General features: G+C 41.2%; 1 protein-coding gene across 12 annotated transcripts in view; it reads right to left on the bottom strand.

Moving 5' to 3' along the window:
• The window catches only part of NEK10 (NIMA related kinase 10), a 325,496-nt gene that overhangs the window by 128,371 nt on the left and 176,824 nt on the right, over positions 1-20,301 (bottom strand). For all 12 annotated transcript variants that reach the window (XR_014232504.1, XR_014232505.1, XM_082346463.1 and 9 more), the window contains 2 exons: positions 17,912-18,041; positions 17,291-17,361 (listed from right to left, as the gene is read on the bottom strand). Coding sequence is in view for 10 of the 12 variants with exons in the window: in XM_082346463.1 (XP_082202589.1) it covers positions 17,291-17,361; positions 17,912-18,041 (201 nt within the window). In the remaining 2 variants the exon portion in view is untranslated. The remainder of the gene's footprint in view (positions 1-17,290; positions 17,362-17,911; positions 18,042-20,301) is intronic.

Genomic DNA, 20,301 nt, shown 5'->3' with positions numbered 1-20,301 from the left:
TCTCTTGCTGCCTTTATTTTATTTTATTTTTTTCTTTTTATTCTTTTTAAAAACATCTTTATTGGAGTATAATTGCTTTACAACGGTGTGTTAGTTTCTGCTTTATAACAAAGTGAATCAGCTATACATATACATATACATATATCCCCATATCTCCTCCCTCTTGCGTCTCCTTCCCCCCACACTCCATAACCCACCCCTCTAGGTGTTCACAAAGCACTGAGCTGAAATCCCTGTGCTATATGGCTGCTTCCCAGTAGCTATCTATTTTACATTTGGTAGTGTATCTATGTCCATGTCACTCTCTCATTTCATCCCAGCTTACACTTCCCCCTCCCCATGTCCTCAAGTCCATTCTTTACGTCTGCATCTTTATTCGTGTCCTGCCCCTAGGATCTTCAAAACCATTTTTTTTAATATTCCATATATATGTGTTAGTATATGGTATTTTTTTTCTCTCTCTAACTTACTCCACTCTGCATGACATACTCTAGGTCCATCCACCTCACTAAAAATAACTCAATTTCGTGTCTTTTTATGGCTGAGTAATATTCCATTGTATATATGTGCCACATCTTCTTTATCCATTCATCTGTCGATGGACACACTTAAGTTGCTTCCATGTCCTGGCTATTGTAAATAGAGCTGCAATGAACATTGTGGTACATGACTCTTTATGAATTATGGTTTTCTCAGGGTATATGCACAGGAGAGGGATTGCTGGGTTGTATGGTAGTTCTATTTTTAGTTTTTTAAGGAACCTCCATACTGTTCTCCATAGTGGCTGTATCAATTTACATTCCCACCAACAGTGCAAGAGGGTTCCCTTTTCTCCACACCCTCTCCAGCATTTATTATTTGTAGATTTTTTGATGATGGCCATTCAGACTGGTGTGAGGTGAAACATCATTGTAGTTTCGATTTGCATTTCTCTAATGATTAGTGATGTTGAGCATTCTTTCATGTGTTTGTTGGCAATCTGTATATCTTCTTCAGAGAAATGTCTATTTAGGTCTTCTGCCTATTTTTGGATTGGGTTTTTTGTTTTTTGATATTGAGCTGCATGAGCTGCTTGTATATTTTGGAGATTAATCCCTGTCAGTTGCTTCATTTGCAAATATTTTCTCCCATTCTGAGGGTTGTCTTTTCGTCTTGTTTATTGTTGCCTTTGCTGTGCAAAAGCTTTGAAGTTTCATTAGGTCCCATTAGTTTATTTTTGTTTTTATTTCCATTTCTCTAGGAGGTGGGTCAAAGAGGATCTTGCTGTGATTTATGTCATAGAGTGTTCTGCCTATGCTTTCCTCTAAGAGTTTTAAAGTGTCTGGCCTGACATTAAGGTTTTTAATCCATTTTGAGTTTATTTTTGTGTATGGTGTTAGGAAGTGTTCTAATTTCATTCTTTTACATGGAGCTGTCCAGTTTTCCCAGCAGCACTTATTGAAGAGCCTGTCTTTTCTCCATTGTATACTCTTGCCTCCTTTATCAAAGATAAGGTGACCATATGTGCGTGGGTTTATCTCTGGGCTTTCTATCCTGTTCCATTGATCTATATTTCTGTTTTTGTGTCAGTATCATAATGTCTTGATTACTGTAGGTTTGTAGTATAGTCTGAAGTCTGGGAGACTGATTCCTCCAGCTCCATTTTTCTTTCTCAAGATTGCTTTCGCTATTCAGGGTCTTTTGTTTTTCCATACAAATTGTGAAATCTTTTGTTCTAGTTCTGTGAAAAATGTCATTGGTAGTTTGATAGGGATTGCACTGAATCCGTAGATTGCTTTGGGTAGTATAGTCATTTTCATAATATTGATTCTTCCAATCCAAGAACATGGTATATCTCTCCATCTATTTGTATCATCTTTAATTTCTTCCATCAGTGTCTTATAGTTTTCCGCATACAGGACTTTTGTCTCCGGAGGTAGGTTTATACCTAGGTATTTTATTCTTTTTGTTGCAATGGTAAATGGGAGTGTTTCCTTAACTTCTCTTTCAGATTTTTCATCATTAGTGAATAGGAATGCAAAAGATTTCTGTGCATTAATTTTGTATCCTGCTACTTTACCAAATTCATTGATTAGCTCTAGTTGTTTTCTGGTAGCATCTTTAGGATTCTCTATGTATAGTATCACGTCATCTGCAAACAGTGACAGCTTTACTTCTTTTCGATTTGGATTCCTTTTATTTCTTTTTCTTCTCTGATTGCTGTGGCTAAAACGTCCGAAACTATGTTGAATAATAGTGGTGAGAGTGGACAGCCTTGTCTTTTTCCTGATCTTAGAGGATATGGTTTCAGTTATTCACCATTGAGAACGATATTGTCTGTGGGTTTGTCATATATGGCCTTTATTATTTTGAGGTAAGTTCCCTCTATGCCTGCTCTCTGGAGGGTTTTTATCATAAATGGGTGTTGAATTTTGTCAAGAGCTTTTCTGCATCTATTGAGATGATAATATGGTTTTTAATCCTTCAATTTGTTAATATGGTTTATCACATTGATTGATTTGCATATATTGGAGAATTCTTGCGTTCCTGGGATAAATCCCACTTGATCATGGTGTATGCTCCTTTTAATGTGCTGTTGGATTCTGTTTGCTAGTATTTTGTTGAGGATTTCTGCATCTATGTTCATCAGTGATACTGGCCTGTAGTTTTCTTTCTTCGTGACATCTTTGTCTGATTTAGGTATCAGGATGATGGTGGCCTCATAGAATGAGTTTGGGAGTGCTCCTCCCTCTTCTATATTATGGAAGAGTTTGAGAAGGATAGGTGTTAGGTCTTCTCTAAATGTTTGATAGAAATTGCCTGTGAAGCCATCTGGCTTTTGTTTGTTGGAAGATTTTTAATCACAGTCTCAAGTTCAGGGTATGTAATTGGTCTGTTTATATTTTCAATTTCTTCCTGGTTCAGTCTCAGAGGCTGTGCTTTCCTAAGAGTTTGTCCATTTCTTCCAGGTTGTCCATTTCATTGACATATAGTTGCTTGTAGTAATCTCTCATGACCCTTTGTATTTCTGCAGTGTCAGTTGTTACTTCTCCTTTTTCATTTCTAATTCTATTGATTTGAGTCTTCTCCATTTTCTTCTTGATGAGTCTGGATAATGGTTTATCAATTTTGTTTATCTTCTCAAAGAACCAGCTTTTAGTTTTATTGATCTTTGCTATTGTTTCCTTCATTTATTTTTTATTTATTTCTGATCTGATATTTATGATTTCTTTCCTTCTGCTAACTTTGGTGGTTTTTTGTTCTTCTTATTGCTTTAGGAGTAAGGTTAGGTTGTTTATTTGAGAGGTTTCTTGTTTCTTGAGGTAGGATCGTATTGCTATAAACTTCCCTCTTAGAATTGCTTTTGCTGCATCCCATAGGTTTTGGGTCATCGTGTTTTCTCTGTCATTTGTTTCTAGGTATCTCTCAATTTCCTCTTTGATTTCTTCAGTGATTTATTGGTTATTTAGTAGTGAATTGTTTAGCCTCCATGTGTTTGTATTTTATAGATTTTTTCCTGCAATTGATATCTAGTCTCATAGCGTTGTGGTTGGAATAGATACTTGACACAATTTCAATTTTCTTAATTTACAAAGGCTTGATTTGTGACCCAAGATATGATCTATCCTGGAGAATGTTCCCTGAGCACTTGAGAAGAAAGTGTTTTGTGTTATTTTTGTATGTAATGTCCTATAAACATCAATTAAGTCCTTCTTGTTTAATGTATCATTTAAAGCTTGTGTTTTCTTATTTATTTTTATTTTGGATGATCTGTCCACTGGTGAAAATGGGGTGTTAAAGTCCCCTACTATGATTGTGTGTCTGTCGATTTCCCCTTTTATGGCTGTTAGCATTTGCCTTATGTATTGAGGTGCTCCTATGTTGGGTGCATATATATTTATAATTGTTATATCTTCTTCTTGGATTGATCCCTTGATCGTTATGTAGTATCCTTCTTTGTCTCTGGTAATAAACTTTATTTTAAAACCTATTTTGTCTGATATGAGAATTGCTACTCCAGTTTTCTTTTGATTTCCATTTGCATGGAATATCTTTTTCCATCCCCTCACTTTCAGTCTGTATGTGTCCCTAGGTCTGAAGTGGGTCTCTTGTAGACAGCATATATACGGGTCTTCTTTTTGTATGCATTCAGCCAGTCTATGTCTTTTGGTTGGAGCATTTAATCCATTTACACTTATGTAGTTTTCTATATGTATGTTCCTATTACCATTTTGTTAATTATTTTGTGTTTGTTATTGTAGGCCTCTTCCTTCTCTTGTGTTTCCCGCCTAGAGAAGTACCTTTAACATTTGTAAAGCTAAAGTTGTAAAGCCAGTTTGGTGGTGCTGAATTCTCTCAGCTTTTGCTTGTCTGTAAAGGTGTTAATTTCTCCATCAAATTTGCATGAGATCCTTGCTGGGTAGAGTAATCTTGGTTGTAGGTTTTTCCCTTTCATCACTTCAAATATGTCCTGCCAGTCCCTTCTGGCTTGCAGAGTTTCTGCTCAAAGATCAGCTGTTAACCTTATGTGGATTCCCTTGCATGTTATTTGTTGTTTTTCCCTTGCTGCTTTTAATATTTTTTCTTTGTATTTAATTTTTTTAAATAAATTTATTTATATTTATTTTTTGGCTGTGTTGGGTCTTCGTTTCTGTGCGAGGGCTTTCTCTAGTTGCGGCAAGCAGGGGCCACTCTTCATCGCGGTGTGCGGGCCTCTCACTGTCGTAGCCTCTCTTGTTGCGGAGCACAGGCTCCAGACGCGCAGGCTCAGTGGTTGTGGCTCACGGGCTTAGTCGCTCCGTGGCATGTGGGATCTTCCCAGACCAGGGCTCGAGCCCGTGTCCCCTGCACTGGCAGGCAGATTCCCAACCACTGCGCCACCAGGGAAGCCCTGTATTTAATTTTTGATAGTTTGCTCAATTCTTTTCATTCTTTTTTCTTTATTCTGCTTTGCGGTAGTTATTTCCACTATTTTATCTTCTAGGTCACTTATCCATTCTTTTGCCTCAGTTATTCTGCTATTGACTCCTTCTAGAAAAATTTTAATTTCATTTATTGTGTTCTTCATCATTGTTTGTTTGCTCTTTAGTTCTTCTAGGTCCTTGTTAAATGTTTCCTGTATTTTCTCCATTCTACTTCCAAGATTTTAGATCATCTTTACCATCATTACTCTGAATTCTTTTTCAGGTAGACTGCCTATTTCCTCTTCATTTGTTTGGTCTGGTGGGTTTTTACCTTGCTCCTTCATCTGTTGTGTGTTTCTCTGTCTTCTCATTTTGTTTTTCTTACTGTGTTTGGGGTCTCCTTTTCGCAGGCTGTACATTCGTAGTTCCTGTTGTTTTTGCCGTCTGCCACCAGTGGCTAAGTTTCATTTAGTGGGTTGTGTAGGCTTCCTGGTGAAGGGGCCTGGTGCCTGTATTCTGGTGGATGAGGCTGAATCTTGTCTTTCTGGTGGGCAGGACCACGTCCAGTGGTGTGTTTTGGGGTGTCTGTGACCTTATTATGATTTTAGGCAGCCTCTCTGCTAATGGGTGGGGTTGTGTTCCCTTCTTGCTAGTTGTTTGGCATAGGGTGTCCCGCACTGTAGCTTGCGGGTTCTTGAGTGGAGATGGGTCTTAGCACTTACATGGAGATCTTTGGGAGAGCTTTCGCTGTTTGATATTATGTGGAGCTGGGAGGCCTGTGGTGGACCAATGTCCTGAACTTGGCTCTCCCACCTCAGAGGCACAGGCCTGACACCCGGCTGGAGCAACAAGATCCTGTCAGCCCCACGGCTCAGAAGAAAAGGGAGAAAAATAGAAAGAAAGAAAGAAAAATAAATAAAATACAGTTATTAAAATAAAAATTTATTAATAATTTAAAAAATGAAAAGTAATAAAACAAGAAAAAAAGAAAGAAAGAAAGAAGAGAGCAACCAAACCAAAAAACAAATCCACCAATGATAACAAGTGCTAAAAACTATACAAAAAATTAAAAAGAAAAAAAAAAAAAACGGACTGACAGAACCCTAGGACAAATGTAAAAGCAAAGCTATACAGACAAAATCACACAAAGAAGCACACACATACACACTCACAAAACGAGAAAAAGGAAAAAAAACTACATATAAAAAAAAGAAAACAAAAAGGAAGAGAGCCACCAAATCAATAAACAAATCTACCCATGATAATAAATTCTAAATACTAAATTAAGATAAACATAAAACCAGAAACAAATTAGATACAGAAGCAAACCCCAAGTCTACAGTTGCTCTTAAAGTCCACTGCCTCAAATTTGGGATTATTTCTTGTCTATTCAGGTATTCCAGTGATGCAGAGTATATCAAGTTGGTTGTGGAGATTTAATCCACTGCTCCTGAGGCTGCCGGGAGAAATTTCCCCTTCTCCTCTTTGTTCGCACAGCTCTCGGGGTTCGGCTTTGGATTTGGCCCTGCCTCTGCGTATAGGTCGCCTGAGGGTGTCTGTTCTCTCCCACACAGGACAGGGTTAAAGTAGCAGCTGATTAGGGGGCTCTGGCTCACTCAGGCCAGGGGGTAGGGATGGGTATGAAATGGAGGGCGAGCCTGTGGCAGCAGAGGCCAGCATGATGTTGCAACAGCTTGAGGCGCACCGTGTATTCTCCCGGGGAAGTTGTCCCTGGATCACTGGACCCTGGCAGTGGTGGGCTGCAGTTTCCTGGGAGGGGAGGTGTGGGTAGTGACCTGTGCTTGCACACAGGCTTCTTGGTGGCTGCAGCAGCAGCCTTAGCATTTCATGCCCATCTCTGATGTCTGCGCTGGTAGCCGCAGCTCACACCCATCTCTGGAGCTTGTTTAGGTGGTGTTCTTAATCCCCTCTCCTCGTGCACCCCCAAAACAATGGTCTCTTGCCTCTCAGGCAGGTCCAGACATTTTCCCGGACTCCCTCCCAGCTAGCTGTGGCACACTAGTCCCCTTCAGGCTGTGTTCATGCAGCCAACCCCAGTCCTCTCCCTGGGATCTGACCTCCAAAGCTGGAGCCTAAGCTCCCAGCCCCCACCCACCCTGGCAGGTGAGCAGACAAGCGTCTCAGGCTGGTGAGTGCTGGTCGGCACCGATCCTCTCTGCAGGAATCTCTCCGCTTTGTCCTCTGCACCCCTGTTGCTGTGCTCTCCTCCATGGCTCCGAAGCTTCCCCCCTGCCACCCCCAGTCTCCGCCAGTAAAGGGGCTTCCTAGTGTGTGGAAACTTTTCCTCCTTCACAGCTCCCTCCCAGAAGTGCAGGTCCCATCCCTATTCTTTTGTCTCTGTTTTTCTTTTTCGTTTGCCCTACCCAGGTTCGTGGGGAGTTTCTTGCCTTTGGGGAAGTCTGAGGTCTTCTGCCAGCGTTCAGTAGGTGTTCTCTAGGAGTTGTTCCTCATGTAGATGTATTTCTGATGTATTTGTGGGGAGGAAGGTGATCTCCACATCTTACTCCTCCGCCATCTTGAAGGTCTCTCCTCTTGCTGCCTTTAGAATCCTCTCTTTATCTTTAACTTTTGCCATTTTAATTATGATAGGTCTTGTTGGGGGTCTCTTTGTGTTCATCTTGTTTGGGACTCTCTGTGCTTCCTGTACCTGAATATGTTTCCTTCTTCAGCATCAGGAAGTTTTCAGCCGTAATTTCATCAAATATATTTTCTACCCCTTTCTCTCTCTCTTCTCCTTCTGGGACCCATATTATGTGAGCGTTAGTATACATGTTGTCCTAGAGGTCCCTTAAACAAGTCTCATTTCTTAATATCTATTTTTCTTTTTGCTGTTTTGATTGGGTGATTTCCATTATTCCATCTCCCAGGTCACTAGTATGCTCTTCTGTTTGTATCACTTAATCTGCTGTTAATTCCCTCTACTGTATTTTTCATTTCAGTTATTATATTCTTCAGTTCTGTCTGTTTTTTAAACAAATATTTTCTAGTTCTTTGTTAACATTCTCACCGTGTTCATGTACTCTTTTTTCCCCCAAGTTCAGTTAGCATTTTCATTACTATTGCTTTGAACTCTTTATCAGGTAAATTATTTACCTCTAGTTCATTAAGATTTTCCTTTCAGGTTTTTTTTCTTATTTCTTTTGAAACATAGTCTTCTCTGTCTTCTCATTTTGTTTGACTTTCTCTGTCACTATAAAATTAGGGGAAACAGTTACCTACTCTGTCCTTGTGTGGGAGTGCCCCTATGAAGTCTTTGTGTGCCCAGTTGCCTTGGTGGGAGAGCTGGGTCTGACATTAGCATAGGCCACGTCTTCTCCCAGTGTGTGCTGGCAGCTACCACCTAGGTGGGAGGTAGGGGCAGAGTTGGAGGGGCTAGAGCCAGAGCCAGGTGCCACCTGGAGCTTCTCCTCGGCTCAGTGGCCATCACCACCCTGTCAAGGGTGGGGTCAGAGACACAGGGGCTGCAGCAGGAGCCCTGAGGAAGTTGGGTTTCTTCCAGGTGTGATGGCAGTCTCAGCCTTGGTTTGGGGTATAGATTCAGGGCCTGAGTGCTTGAGGCTGTACTTTTTTTCTGATTTCACTTTATCCCTGATGTGCTTGCTTGGCTAGAGGCTGGGTTGTGGCTGGAGGGGTTGGTATCACACTACTGAGCTGAGCTTGCTCCCTCCCAAGAGTGCCCAGGGACACACATGCTGGCAATGGCTGCCTATGCCCTGGTCAGAGGCAGGGCTGGGATCCAAGCCAGCTCTGTTCCCTCCAAGTGTGCACACTCTCGTAGTTAGTGGCATCCTCTGCCTTAGTGGAGAGCAGTGCTGGAGCACGAGGGGCTAGAGCAGGAGCCAGGTGAAGGATGGGTGGGTGGTGATGCAGCAGTCCTGGCTAGCTGGCCAGAGCCCCTGGCAGTTTTCAGTGTGCTGCCTCCACACTTTGACTGGGAGCAAGCAAGTCTGTGTGCTCTTCAAGAGCAGAGGCCCAGTTTCTTACAGCCCTTCGGTAAGCCCCACTGGGTTTCAAACCAGCTAAGGGGCTTGTCTTCCCGGTGTTGTATCCCAGGGCTGGGGTGTCCAATGTGGGGCTGGAATCCCTCACTCCCCAGGGAGGATCCCTGAGCCTGTGATGTCCCCTCCTCTCCTGTGTCCCTGCTAAGGGTGTAGATCCTGACCACATCGCTTCTCCCTTCCTACCAGACTCCATGTGGATCTTTCTTTACAGCCTTGGTTGCAGAAGAGCTGTTCTGCTTGTCCCCAGGTTGATTTCAACAAGAGCTGTTGTTTGGATGAGGGGAGGTGAGCCCAGCATCCTCCTAATCTGCCACTTTGATCTCTCTCTCCTTTCTTGACTTTAATAACCATGAGTATAATACACAAGTCTTAATCAAATTTTAAGTCATTATCATTTCATGCTTTATCTTTATGCTATTTGTTTTCAAGTTCTAACAAAGGGGGCTTGCACTATGGTTATGACAGACATATCTGCTGAATTCTTATTTAACAAAGTTCAGTCTATGCATTTATTATATACAAAATAAGGCAAGAGATTGAGGAGAAAGGGCCAACTACATAATTTGGGGAGTGTCCCACATAATATAAATTGTGAGGCGCCAGCAGGGAGTGAGGAAGTCAATCTCCCCTTCCCACAGTCCAGCATCCCAGTTGATGGTAGACAAGAAACCCCCCAAGATATTGCAACCTCCATGCAGCAGGATGCAATTGGTACCTGGATTAGAGGTCAGCAAGAGGCCCCCACTGAATCACCCTCCAAACAAGCCAGGGTGCCACCAGCCTGGTCAGGGATGGCCTCCTCTTTGCCCCACCCCAGATGCAGCAGGGCACCTGCTCCACCCTGACCATCTCCTTGCCTGCCTCCATATCCTATTGGGGGAGAAGTGTAAAGGTGGAACACAGTCCTCCCTTGCTGACACACCCAATCACCATACCAGGTAGAGGGAAGCAGCAATGGGACAGGGACAGGGAGGTGGAGCTGGAGGCCAGGCAGAGGCCCAGAGGGCTGGAAGCAGGTGGCTGAGAACTTAAGCCAGGGAGCTGGAGGGACCACACGTGCACTAGGGTCCAAGCCCCCAACACACATGCTTCTTTTCCCATCAGACTTCACTTCTAAAACACAAATTCAAAGATAAAATTATTGAGAATTTCATGACCTTGAATACTGTATTCAAGTTTCTTACTTTCACTCATAATCACAAAAGAAGTTAAGTGTTCAACTTCACTTTTAATTAAATCTGGTTCCTCACCTTCACTTAATTAGCAAAAGGGATCAAAGCGGATAAAAATGCTCAGTTGACCAAGTGTTGATTATGACTACAAAAACCCCTTTCATTAGTGCAGATATTCTAAAGTCTTAGTCTGAATTCTAAGTTCTAAATTCAAGGTACTGTCAGTTGAATGATCAACTGAGCTATTTTTTTTTAATAAAAAAGCAATGTAAGCTAGTTTTACAAATTATACAGTTATATATTATGGTAAATGGAATCCAGAATGGCCTCTGTGCTGGCATTTAGTCATCCGCTCCTCTCCCAAAGCTACTCCCCTTCCTATGTTTGCCATCATCAGAAAAGGAACCACCTGGGAGATGCAGTTTAGCATCATAATTAGGCCTGCAGGCCCTGGGTCTGATTGTTGGGGGTTAAATCCTGGCTCGCCCTTTATTAACTCTGATCTTGGGCAAGGTTTAGCTTCTAAATCCCAGATAGCCTGGGACTATAATCTGTAAAATGGGATAATCATAGTATCTACCACATCAAGCTGGTATGGTGATTAAGTGAAGCCATCCCTGTAAAGTGCCCAATAAATTAAAAAGAAAATCCACAATTTTCTTTCTCTTCCATCTCCTCCCTCATTCAGCCAACACCAAATCCTGTGGCTTCTACCTCCCAAATATTTCTCAAATCCGTATCATTCCCCTCTAATCCCATGGCTATTGGCCTATTTCATCATCACTTGCTTGGACCACTGAAACAGTCTCCTAAATGACATGCACATCTCTTGTCCACCTCTGATCCATATTGTAAACTGCTACCAGAAAAACATTCCAAAATTGATGACATCACTCCTCTGCTCAGAATTCCTCAATATCCCCTCATGGCCCAAGAGGACAAAATTAAAACTCCCTGCATGCGATACAAGCCCCTCCTGAACTAGCCCTTACCTCCCTCCACAGCCTCACCCCCTCTTCCCCCCGCCAGCAACACACCAAATGCTCCTACTTGTTCTTTCGCAAACAGCCCATGGCTCACCTATGCCCCCATTTCTTGGTTATTTTATTCACTCTGCTTGAATTTGGTTTTTGCTGATTATATCTACTCTTTCCCAAACCACATCCCTTATGTGCTTACCACTCTTTTCCAAGTCTCCATTAGGAAGACTTCTTGGACCACCCTTAGACAGACTCACTGTCCGCCTTTTACACGTTCTCATTGCACTGTCTATATTTAAGTACGTAAAACGACTGTAACTATTGTATCATGATGGTCTGTTCCACCACTGGAAACTGGAAACTTGTTGAGAGGAGGGACCTGTGTCTCCTTCACCATGATCTCCCCTGCACGTAAAATGGAATCTGGGTCCTGATGGGTACTCAGCAAGTGAATGAATGAACAAATGAATGAACAAATGAACTAAGCCTAACATCTAAGAATTTACCCGTCTATAACCTAAAATATTTCGGTATAGACTTTTGGAATCCTAGGAATATCTCCTACCAGAAGTTCCAGTTTATCCTCATTGCTGTGAAATGCCTCCCTGCTTGGATATGTCAGAGAAATTCTTAAGAGCAACCGAATGCTTTAATGATTCTCTAATCAAATAAGCATAAAATCACGTTCTAGAAAAAAATCTGGGATATTCCACTCATGCTACCCACTTCATCCCCGCTCTACTCTGAGAGACCAGATGGAAAGAAGTAAAGGGATACAATGTTCAGCTATCTTCATTTCATGTTTTAAGAAACAAAGAGGTGGGACTTCCCCAGGGGCACAGTGGTTAAGAATCCGACTACCAATGCACGGGACACAGGTTTGATCCCTGGTCCGGCAAGATCCCACATGTCACGGAGCAACTAAGTCCGTGTGCCACAACTACTGAGCCTGCGTGCCTACGGCCCATGCTCTGCAGCAAGAGAAGCCACCGCAAGGAGAAGCCTGTGCACCGCAAAGAATAGTCCTACCTGCTCACCACAACTAGAGAAAGCCCGCGTGCAGCAACGAAGACCCAACACAGCCAAAAATAAATAAAATTAAATCTTTAAAAAAAAGAAACAAAGAGTTGAAGATAGGGTGGAAAATGTAAAGATCCACTGTCCTTAGAACTAGCCAAAACTAACTTCTTTAGTCCTTATGACTGCCTCTGAAACAAAGTGCCAGACAGCTTATGCAACCAAGCACAGACAGAGAAAACTTAGGCAATGGGAATATTGTGTGCATAAAAGGAAATGTTCTTCCTTTACTTTAAAGGAAGTTCTTACTTTAGAAAGTAAATAGATAACATTCTCTTAACAGTGTACTGGAAGGTAAAAACGGTAATGCTGGTACTGAGCAGAGCAGTAAAATATATTTATTTTCTGCCTCAAACTCTTCAGAGTTACTAAGTTATTCTCCCAATTTAAAAGTCTGCTAAGGTAAGAAACTAAGAAAACAGGAAATTGAATTTGTTCTCTAGTTCTTTTGAAACTTAATTTTTTAAAAAAATTATTTATTTATTTATTTTGGCTGCATTGGGTCGTCGTTGTTGGGTCTTCATTGCTGCGTGCGGGCTTTCTCTAGTTGTGGTGAGCGGGGACTACCCTTCATTGCGGTGTGCAGGCTTCTCATTGCGGTGGCTTGTCTTGTTGCAGAGCTCAGGCTCTAGGCATGTGGGCTTCAGTAGTTGTGGCACGTGGGCTCAGTAGTTGTGGCTTGCAGGCTCTAGAGTGCAGGCTCAATAGTTGTGGCACACGGGCTTAGTTGCTCCGCGGCATGTGGGATCTTCCCAGACCAGGTCTTGAACCCATGTCCCCTGCATTGGCAGGCAGATTCTCAACCACTGCGCCACCAGGGAAGTCCCTGAAACTTAATTTTTAAAGACTGAAAATCCAAAGCAATTCAAGTATGTAATTGCATGCAACTCACAACTGATTTTGGTTTTATGTCAAATTTTCTAAAGATAAAACTTCACAATGTGAACCCACTGTCTTGAATAACTTTAAATGAAAACTACATCTGTTATAGGCTGCACACTGCAATCTTAATTTGTAGTCAGCTTTAAAATTAAATTGTCATTTCCTACTAATTATGGCACCTTAGTATTTTGAATTAAAAGTGTACTCAGAACATTTCGTCTGGAGTCCCCTAATAGTGTTCATTCATCCTCTTAAACACTCTGGTGACAGGGAACTCACCACCCATCAGCAGCCTGCTCCACTGTGGATATCTCTAATTCTGACACACACTTCCTAACGGTGAGGTCACCTTGGCCCCCCCAGAACTTCCATTCCATGGTCTTGGCTCCATTCGCTGAGGTTCCACATAATAAATCCGATTGTTTTCATATTCTCGATGCCATTCCATTTTCCCAGTTAACTGAAGTATTTTTTAAACCTCTTACGATTGTACTCCAAAACTTGTTGACTCAACTTCCAGCCCACAGTGGGAACAACCCACTTCTCTCCATCAACACCACCACTCTAGTCAAAGCCACCATCATCTCTCAGTGGACAGCTGAACCTGGTTCTCCTTCCCACTCTCATTCCCTTCAGTCTATTCCCTGGAGATCAGCCAGAATGATCTCTGCTAAAGAAATTTTCACTATGTCTCAACCTGTTAATAACCCTTCAGTCCTCTCCTCAATACTGGAGATAAAAATTCAAAACCCTCAATGTGGCCTGTAGAACCTGTCAACCTGGGTCCTGTCAGCCTCCCAGGTCCATTTGCTGGCTATTCTCTCCCTTACTTGACATGCTGCATCTCCAACTTTTTTCAGTTCTTCAAATTAACAAGCTCTTTTGCTCAGGAAAGCCTTCAGAGATGTGGGTCTATGAAATGCTTTCTCCACTCTGTTTACTATTTGAGAAGTAGTGAAGTTCAGGTCTCAGATTACATGTCCTTTCTTCAGAGAAAAACTTTCCCAAATCCCCAGACTAGACCAAGTCCTTCTGTAATCTCTCATTGCCCCTTTTACCATCCTTCATCAAATTTATCATAATTTTTATATACTTCATTCCATAAATAATAATATTATTAATAACAATACCTAAATTAATTGAGGGCTCACTACATGCTGGGAACTGTGCTAAGACCATCACAAGCATGATCTTATTTAGGCTTCAAAACAAGCCCATGAGTAGTTACTATTGCTACCTATATATCACAGATGAGGAAAGTGGGGCTTGGGAAGGTTAAGGTGAGTGGAAAAGTGGGGATTGGAATCCACTCAATTCTAGAACCTACTGATGTTCTTAACCTTTTCATGATAATGCTGATATCTGACTTTTACACTAACCTCCTAGCCCCAAGAGGCATGGACACCAATAGCCAGGAAGCCTGTCATAAGCAAATTATGGTCCTGTTTTCCCAATGCCACAAAATCAGAATAATGTCTCTGTACTACCCTCTCCTATTTTTCGTGGCACTCAAATACCTAAGAAAAGGAGAAATTAAATGAGTAACTCTGGTATTCTTGTCTTGACCTCTCTGGAGACTTCTTGAATTTTTAAGGCACTTTCCAGAAAACAAATAGCAGAGAACAGGAGATGAGCAGTTTAAATACATTTGTCTGGATTCATTAGCAATAGGGTGGATCTAGTGTAACGTGGAATTCAGATGATTTAGAAAGGGGTTTCAGCTCATTTCCCACGATATTTATAATGATAACTGCCAACATTGCTCAAGATTTACCATTTGCCAAAGCTCTATGCTAAGTGATTTGCATGTTATAATCATCACATCAGCTTGATGAGGTTGGTACTATTACGACCCCCATTTTACCAGATGAGGAAACAGATGCTGAAAGAATAGTCAAATTGTCTGCTCAGAGTCCACAGTTAGTGAAACTCAGCCCCAGCTGGGCCTGAGGTACTTAATATTGTAGGGCAGCATTGTGCTGAGCAAGGAAAGATTCAAGATATAATCCTACAAACGTGAGGAGTATCTATTAATGCTAAACAATGGGCTGGAAGGAGAAACCAAAGGGAAAGGGACACAGCCATGAAAATACATTTATTACATTGCATCAGAGGTGGTGCCAAGAGCTAGGATAGATACAGAATTGAGATTTAAAGGAACTGGGCAGGGGGATAGGTATAGTTTCCATCTGGGGTGACCCTAGGATTTCTATTATCACAATAAGGATTTGACTCAGCTTGATGGGGCAGAGTAGTAATCTTGGGCCAATTTAAGGTCATAAAATGGTCCAGAAATAACGATCAGCCAGGTAAATGAGTCATTTATTCATACAACCAGTAAATTGTTAAGGGTCTACTTTGTACTAGGCATTGCTCTGGGCACTGAATAGCTATAAACTAAACTGAAAAAGTCCCCATTTTTGTGGAGTTTTCATTCTGGTGGGAAAGAGAGACAATTAAGGAACAAGTCTGCATGCACATGTATAATGTGTTAGGGGTGGCGGGTGTTGTGAACTTTATAAACCGGTCAAGGGCACAAGAGAGTCTAGAGAGGTTGTGGGGGCATCAGGGCAGGTGCCCTGATTATGCAGAGACCCAGTTTCCGCAGAAACCAGAGGAAGTAAGGGCCTGTGCCACTGCGTGTATCAGAGGGAAGAAAGTGCCAGGAAAAGGGAAGAGCAGTAGCGAGGAGCTCCCTGTGGTTGGAGTGGAGGGAGCAGAGGGAAAGTGGGAGGGGAAGGGTGAGGGATCAGCTGGGACAAGCTCTGTGGGGGCAGAACTTTGAGACTCTATAGGGATAAGGACTTTCATTAAACTCCTACTATATGGATATATGGAGCACTTCTTTCTGACTTTCTTTGAAAAATTAAAATACTTCTTAAAAATAGAAAGGAAAAAATGCTTGCCATTTTATCATCTAACATGGCCTTTTTCAGTTTCGTATGTTCTTGTCTACTCTTTTCCATATTCATGCACATTTTACATTTTTTTCATAGTTATAAATACGTGTACATTTTGTTTGTTTTACTTAGTTTCAGATCATACTTGGTTTTTTTGTTTGTTTTCATTTTTTAATTAAAATTTTTTTTAATTAATTTTTTACTGGCATATAGTTGATTTACAATGTTGCATTAGTTTCTGCTGTACAGCAAAGTGAATCACCCATACATGTACTTATGTCCACTCTCCTCCAGACTTCATTCCCATATAGGTCATTACAGAGCACTGAATAGAGTTCCCTTTTTTATACAATAGGTGCCTATTTATTATCTTTTATATATAGTAGTGTGTATATTTCAATCCCAATCTCCCAATTTATCGCCCCTCCCTTTCCCCCTTGGTAACCATAAGTTTGTTTTCTACATCTGTGACTCAATTTCTGTTTTGTAAACAGGTTCATGTGTACCATTTTTTTTAGATTCCACATATAAGCGCTATCATATGATATTTGTCTTTCTTTGTCTGACTTACTTCACTCATTATGACAATCTCTAGGTCCATCCATGTTGCTGCAAATGGCATTATTTCCTTCTTTTTTATGGCTGAGTAATATTCCATGGTATATATGTACCACATCTTTATCCATTCCTCTGTCAATGGACATTTAGGTTGCTTCCATGTCCTGGCTATTGTAAATAGTGCTGCAGTGAATACTGGCGTGCATGTATCCTTTCAAATTATGGTTTTCTCTGGATATATACCCAGGAGTGGGATTTCTGGATCATATGGTAGTTCTATTTTTAGTTTCTTAAGGAACTTCCATACTGTTCTCCATAGTGGCTGTATCAATTTACATTCCCACCAACAGTGTATGAGGTTCCCTTTTCTCCACACCCATTCCAGCATTTATGGTTTGTAGATTTTTTGATGATGGCCATTCTAACCGGTGTGAGGTGATTACCTCATAGTTTTGATTTTCATTTCTCTAATAATTAGTGATGTTGAACATCTTTTCATGTGCCTCTTGACCATCTGTATACCTTCTTTGGAGAAATGTCTATTTAGCAGATCATACTTATTTTACAGGTTGATATAAAGCCTTCTGAATAATCAATCTAATGGTTGCATAATATTTCGAGTGAATGTACTACTTCCGCTTGGACACTTGGTTGGCTTCCAAATGGTCCTTATGACTGGTGATGCACAAACATTTTTCTAGCTTTGGATTATTTGAGAGCCCTTCCTCTTCCTCTTAATATTTACATAGTGAATTTGCATAGATATGAGGTATTTCTTGACAATCCCTATAGGTTTGAAGTTATGAGACTAATTACCTGCTGATGATAGTGGTCACCTTTTCAGAATAGATGCCTTCTGGCACTGGTTCATATACCGCCTCCACTATCTGCAAAACAAACAGACTAGAATGATGGAAGTAAAGGAGTCACAGGCGCCTTTGAGTGGTGATACTTGGCCATACACAAGAGTTACTTAACAAGCATCATAATTTCATGCACACATTTTCATCAGAAACAAAAATATCCCAGCAAATTAAAAATTAGCATTAATTAAACAGTTCTTGAGCATAGAATTGTATTCTTCAAATTGAGTTAAAGTTAACCTCAGATTCATAATAAATGATGTGTAGGATAATACAATATGCTAGACCGAGGGCAGTTCAAACCACAATTAAGAATAAAAGACCAAAAGCAGTTTGATATATTTATTTTTATAATTTTCTATGATAAATTGAAGACAATTATAAGGGGAAATGTGCCTTAGCACATGATGTAGATTTAGAAGAAAGGAAGAAAAATAAACTGGATCATGTGGTTAATAAAACAATGACTGCTTTTAAGTGACAGTTTTATTAAAATCACAAAGGTTCTATTTAAGAAGAAAAGGAATGGTGTTTTTGGCAACATGAGACCCTTTTGTCTTCCAAGGTTGCTTACTTTTGTGGCCAGGGAGAGCATGTTTGTGCTGTAGAAGGGAGGATTCAGAGTCGCCATCTGATAAAGGATGCAGCCTGCTGCCCAGACATCAGCCTTCTCCCCATACGGCTCACTCTTCAGCACCTCAGGGCTGAATTAAAATAAGGATGTTAATGCTCAATGAAAAAGGGAGGAGTCAGTACAGAAAAAAGTACAATTTTCAAGCTATAGTTGGAGATATAAGGAAAAAATGGAAACTCGATCACCATTTCAAGTAAACATATTAAAATATATTTTTGAATTCTCTCAGACTCATGTGAACCAAGAAGCACAACCAAGCAATTCTAATTTAAGCAATAAATGTCAATAAACAACTCCTATTAAATGTCCTTTTACTTCCAGAAAAAACTACCCCTCCGTGGTAGACGGAATGATTGGCCCCAGTTCTCACTATTCTGGAGATTTTGAATATCCCACTCTTTCCTCTTGGTGGGCAGTGTTTGCTACCCACTCCTGCCTTTGCTTTTGTTGTGTTGGCCAGTGGAATGTGGAAGTGGCAGTGCAACAGATCAGGGCCTCAGTCTTAACAGGTGTTGAGTGCTTCCATTTGTCCCTCCAGGAGCTTCTGTCCAAAAGAACATTGTATCCCAGGTAGCTAGGATAGCCCAGCCTAGGCCCAGCACAAGACACATGGAGCAGATCTGCACACATAAACCTGCATCCTGAAGGAGACCCAGCCCAGGAGACCCACAGACCTGTGAGTCTGACAATAAATGCTTATTGTTGAATGCCACTGAGATTTCATGGTGATTTGTTATGCAGCATTATTATGAGCAAAACTGACTGACATAGCACCATCCCTTTGCTATTCAATGCTAGCTTATAAAGTAGGAAGCAAGACCATATTTAAATGTGTTGCAGAAAATGACAACTTCCATCATGTTCATCTCTTCTGAAATTTCATATCTAGTCTGAATAAGGATGCTGTCAGCCTTTAAATGAAGTTAAGCTGTGAGGGTTTATGGGTTTGACATTTTTTTTAATGTGGAGGGGTGGGTAGTTCCCTTGGATATTTTGAACTGATAGAAGTTTCCTCTCTCATATTTGTAGACTGAAACTCAGCAAAGTGTTAAAAGCGCTCAGCACACACACAACCCTAAATTAAGTAGTTTGATAATTCAGTTCTAAAGTATGTATTTAGGACTGTGCTCAACCTTCTAAATTAATGGAGTAGGAATTAATGGTTAACTTGGGCAGTGGGATTAAGATACAGAGAAACTCATAAATTGGTATCAGAACAGAGTAAGTATTGGCTGTTAAGAATAACCAAGGAGTTGCAATTCTTGTGAGATTATGGAGAATGATTCCTGGTTTAAGATTTACATTATGTATTTACAGAGGAAGTGTGATTTCAAGATCTCTCAGTTAAGCATTTTCATAGGTACTGTCTTTGAGTTCAATAATATGGCAATGGGGGAATCCGGGTGAAATTTCCAGGGCTCTACTGGTCCTAAGTGTATAAAAGTGTCCCCTGTTGTCACTCGATCAACTGCTCACATTAAAAAATGCCATAGGGCTTCCCTGGTGGCACAGTGGTTGAGAATCTGCCTGCCAATGCAGGGGACACGGGTTCGAGCCCTGGTCTGGGAAGATCCCACATGCCACGGAGCAACTGGGCCTGTGAGCCACAGTTACTGAGCCTGCGCATCTGGAGCCTGTGCTCCGCAACAAGAGAGGCCGCGAAAGTGAGAGGCCCGAGCACCGCGATGAAGAGTGGCCCCCAATTGCCGCAACTAGAGAAAGCCCTCGCATAGAAACGAAGACCCAACACAGCCATAAATAAATAAATAAATAAATAAAATTTTTAAATGCCATAAAAGGAAAAAAGTGTCTTCAACAAAAAAAATCCTTGGCTCCGCACAGACAAATGGCTCATGTTTTAATCTACTGAGAACTCAGAAGATTTGTTTCATATTTCCAAAAGCTCATGAAGCAGGTGCTGTGAGTGCGCCACCCATCACCCACTCAGATCTCTTTTCCATTTCCTGTTTCCTGTGTGCTTTCACTCTCAACAGCCAGTGTCTGTACTTCTCTGGAGGACAGCCTTCATTTTTCCTCAAAAGATAACTACTCACTGTAGAGGAAAACTCTTGTAAGAGTAGAATTTACTTACTTTATTTTTCTCATCATTACACCTCTTCCTTCATCTCACTAGAGACCACACACTCCTTTCATCCCCACAGGCATGCCCCTTTGCAATATGGCTGTGCCGCTCCTCCCAATAAAAGATGGAGTCTATTTTGTACCCCTTGAATCTGGGCTTAACCATATAACTTGCTTTGGCCAAGAAGACATCAGGAAAAGTGATGCAAGGAGAGAACAGAAAAGCACTTACTCTTTGTGGCTTGCTC

The sequence above is a fragment of the Balaenoptera borealis genome (assembly GCF_965194805.1).
Source record: "Balaenoptera borealis genome assembly, chromosome: 12".
In the NCBI taxonomy this organism is placed as follows: domain Eukaryota; kingdom Metazoa; phylum Chordata; class Mammalia; order Artiodactyla; family Balaenopteridae; genus Balaenoptera; species Balaenoptera borealis.
This window is presented reverse-complemented; position numbering and strand designations above follow the sequence as displayed.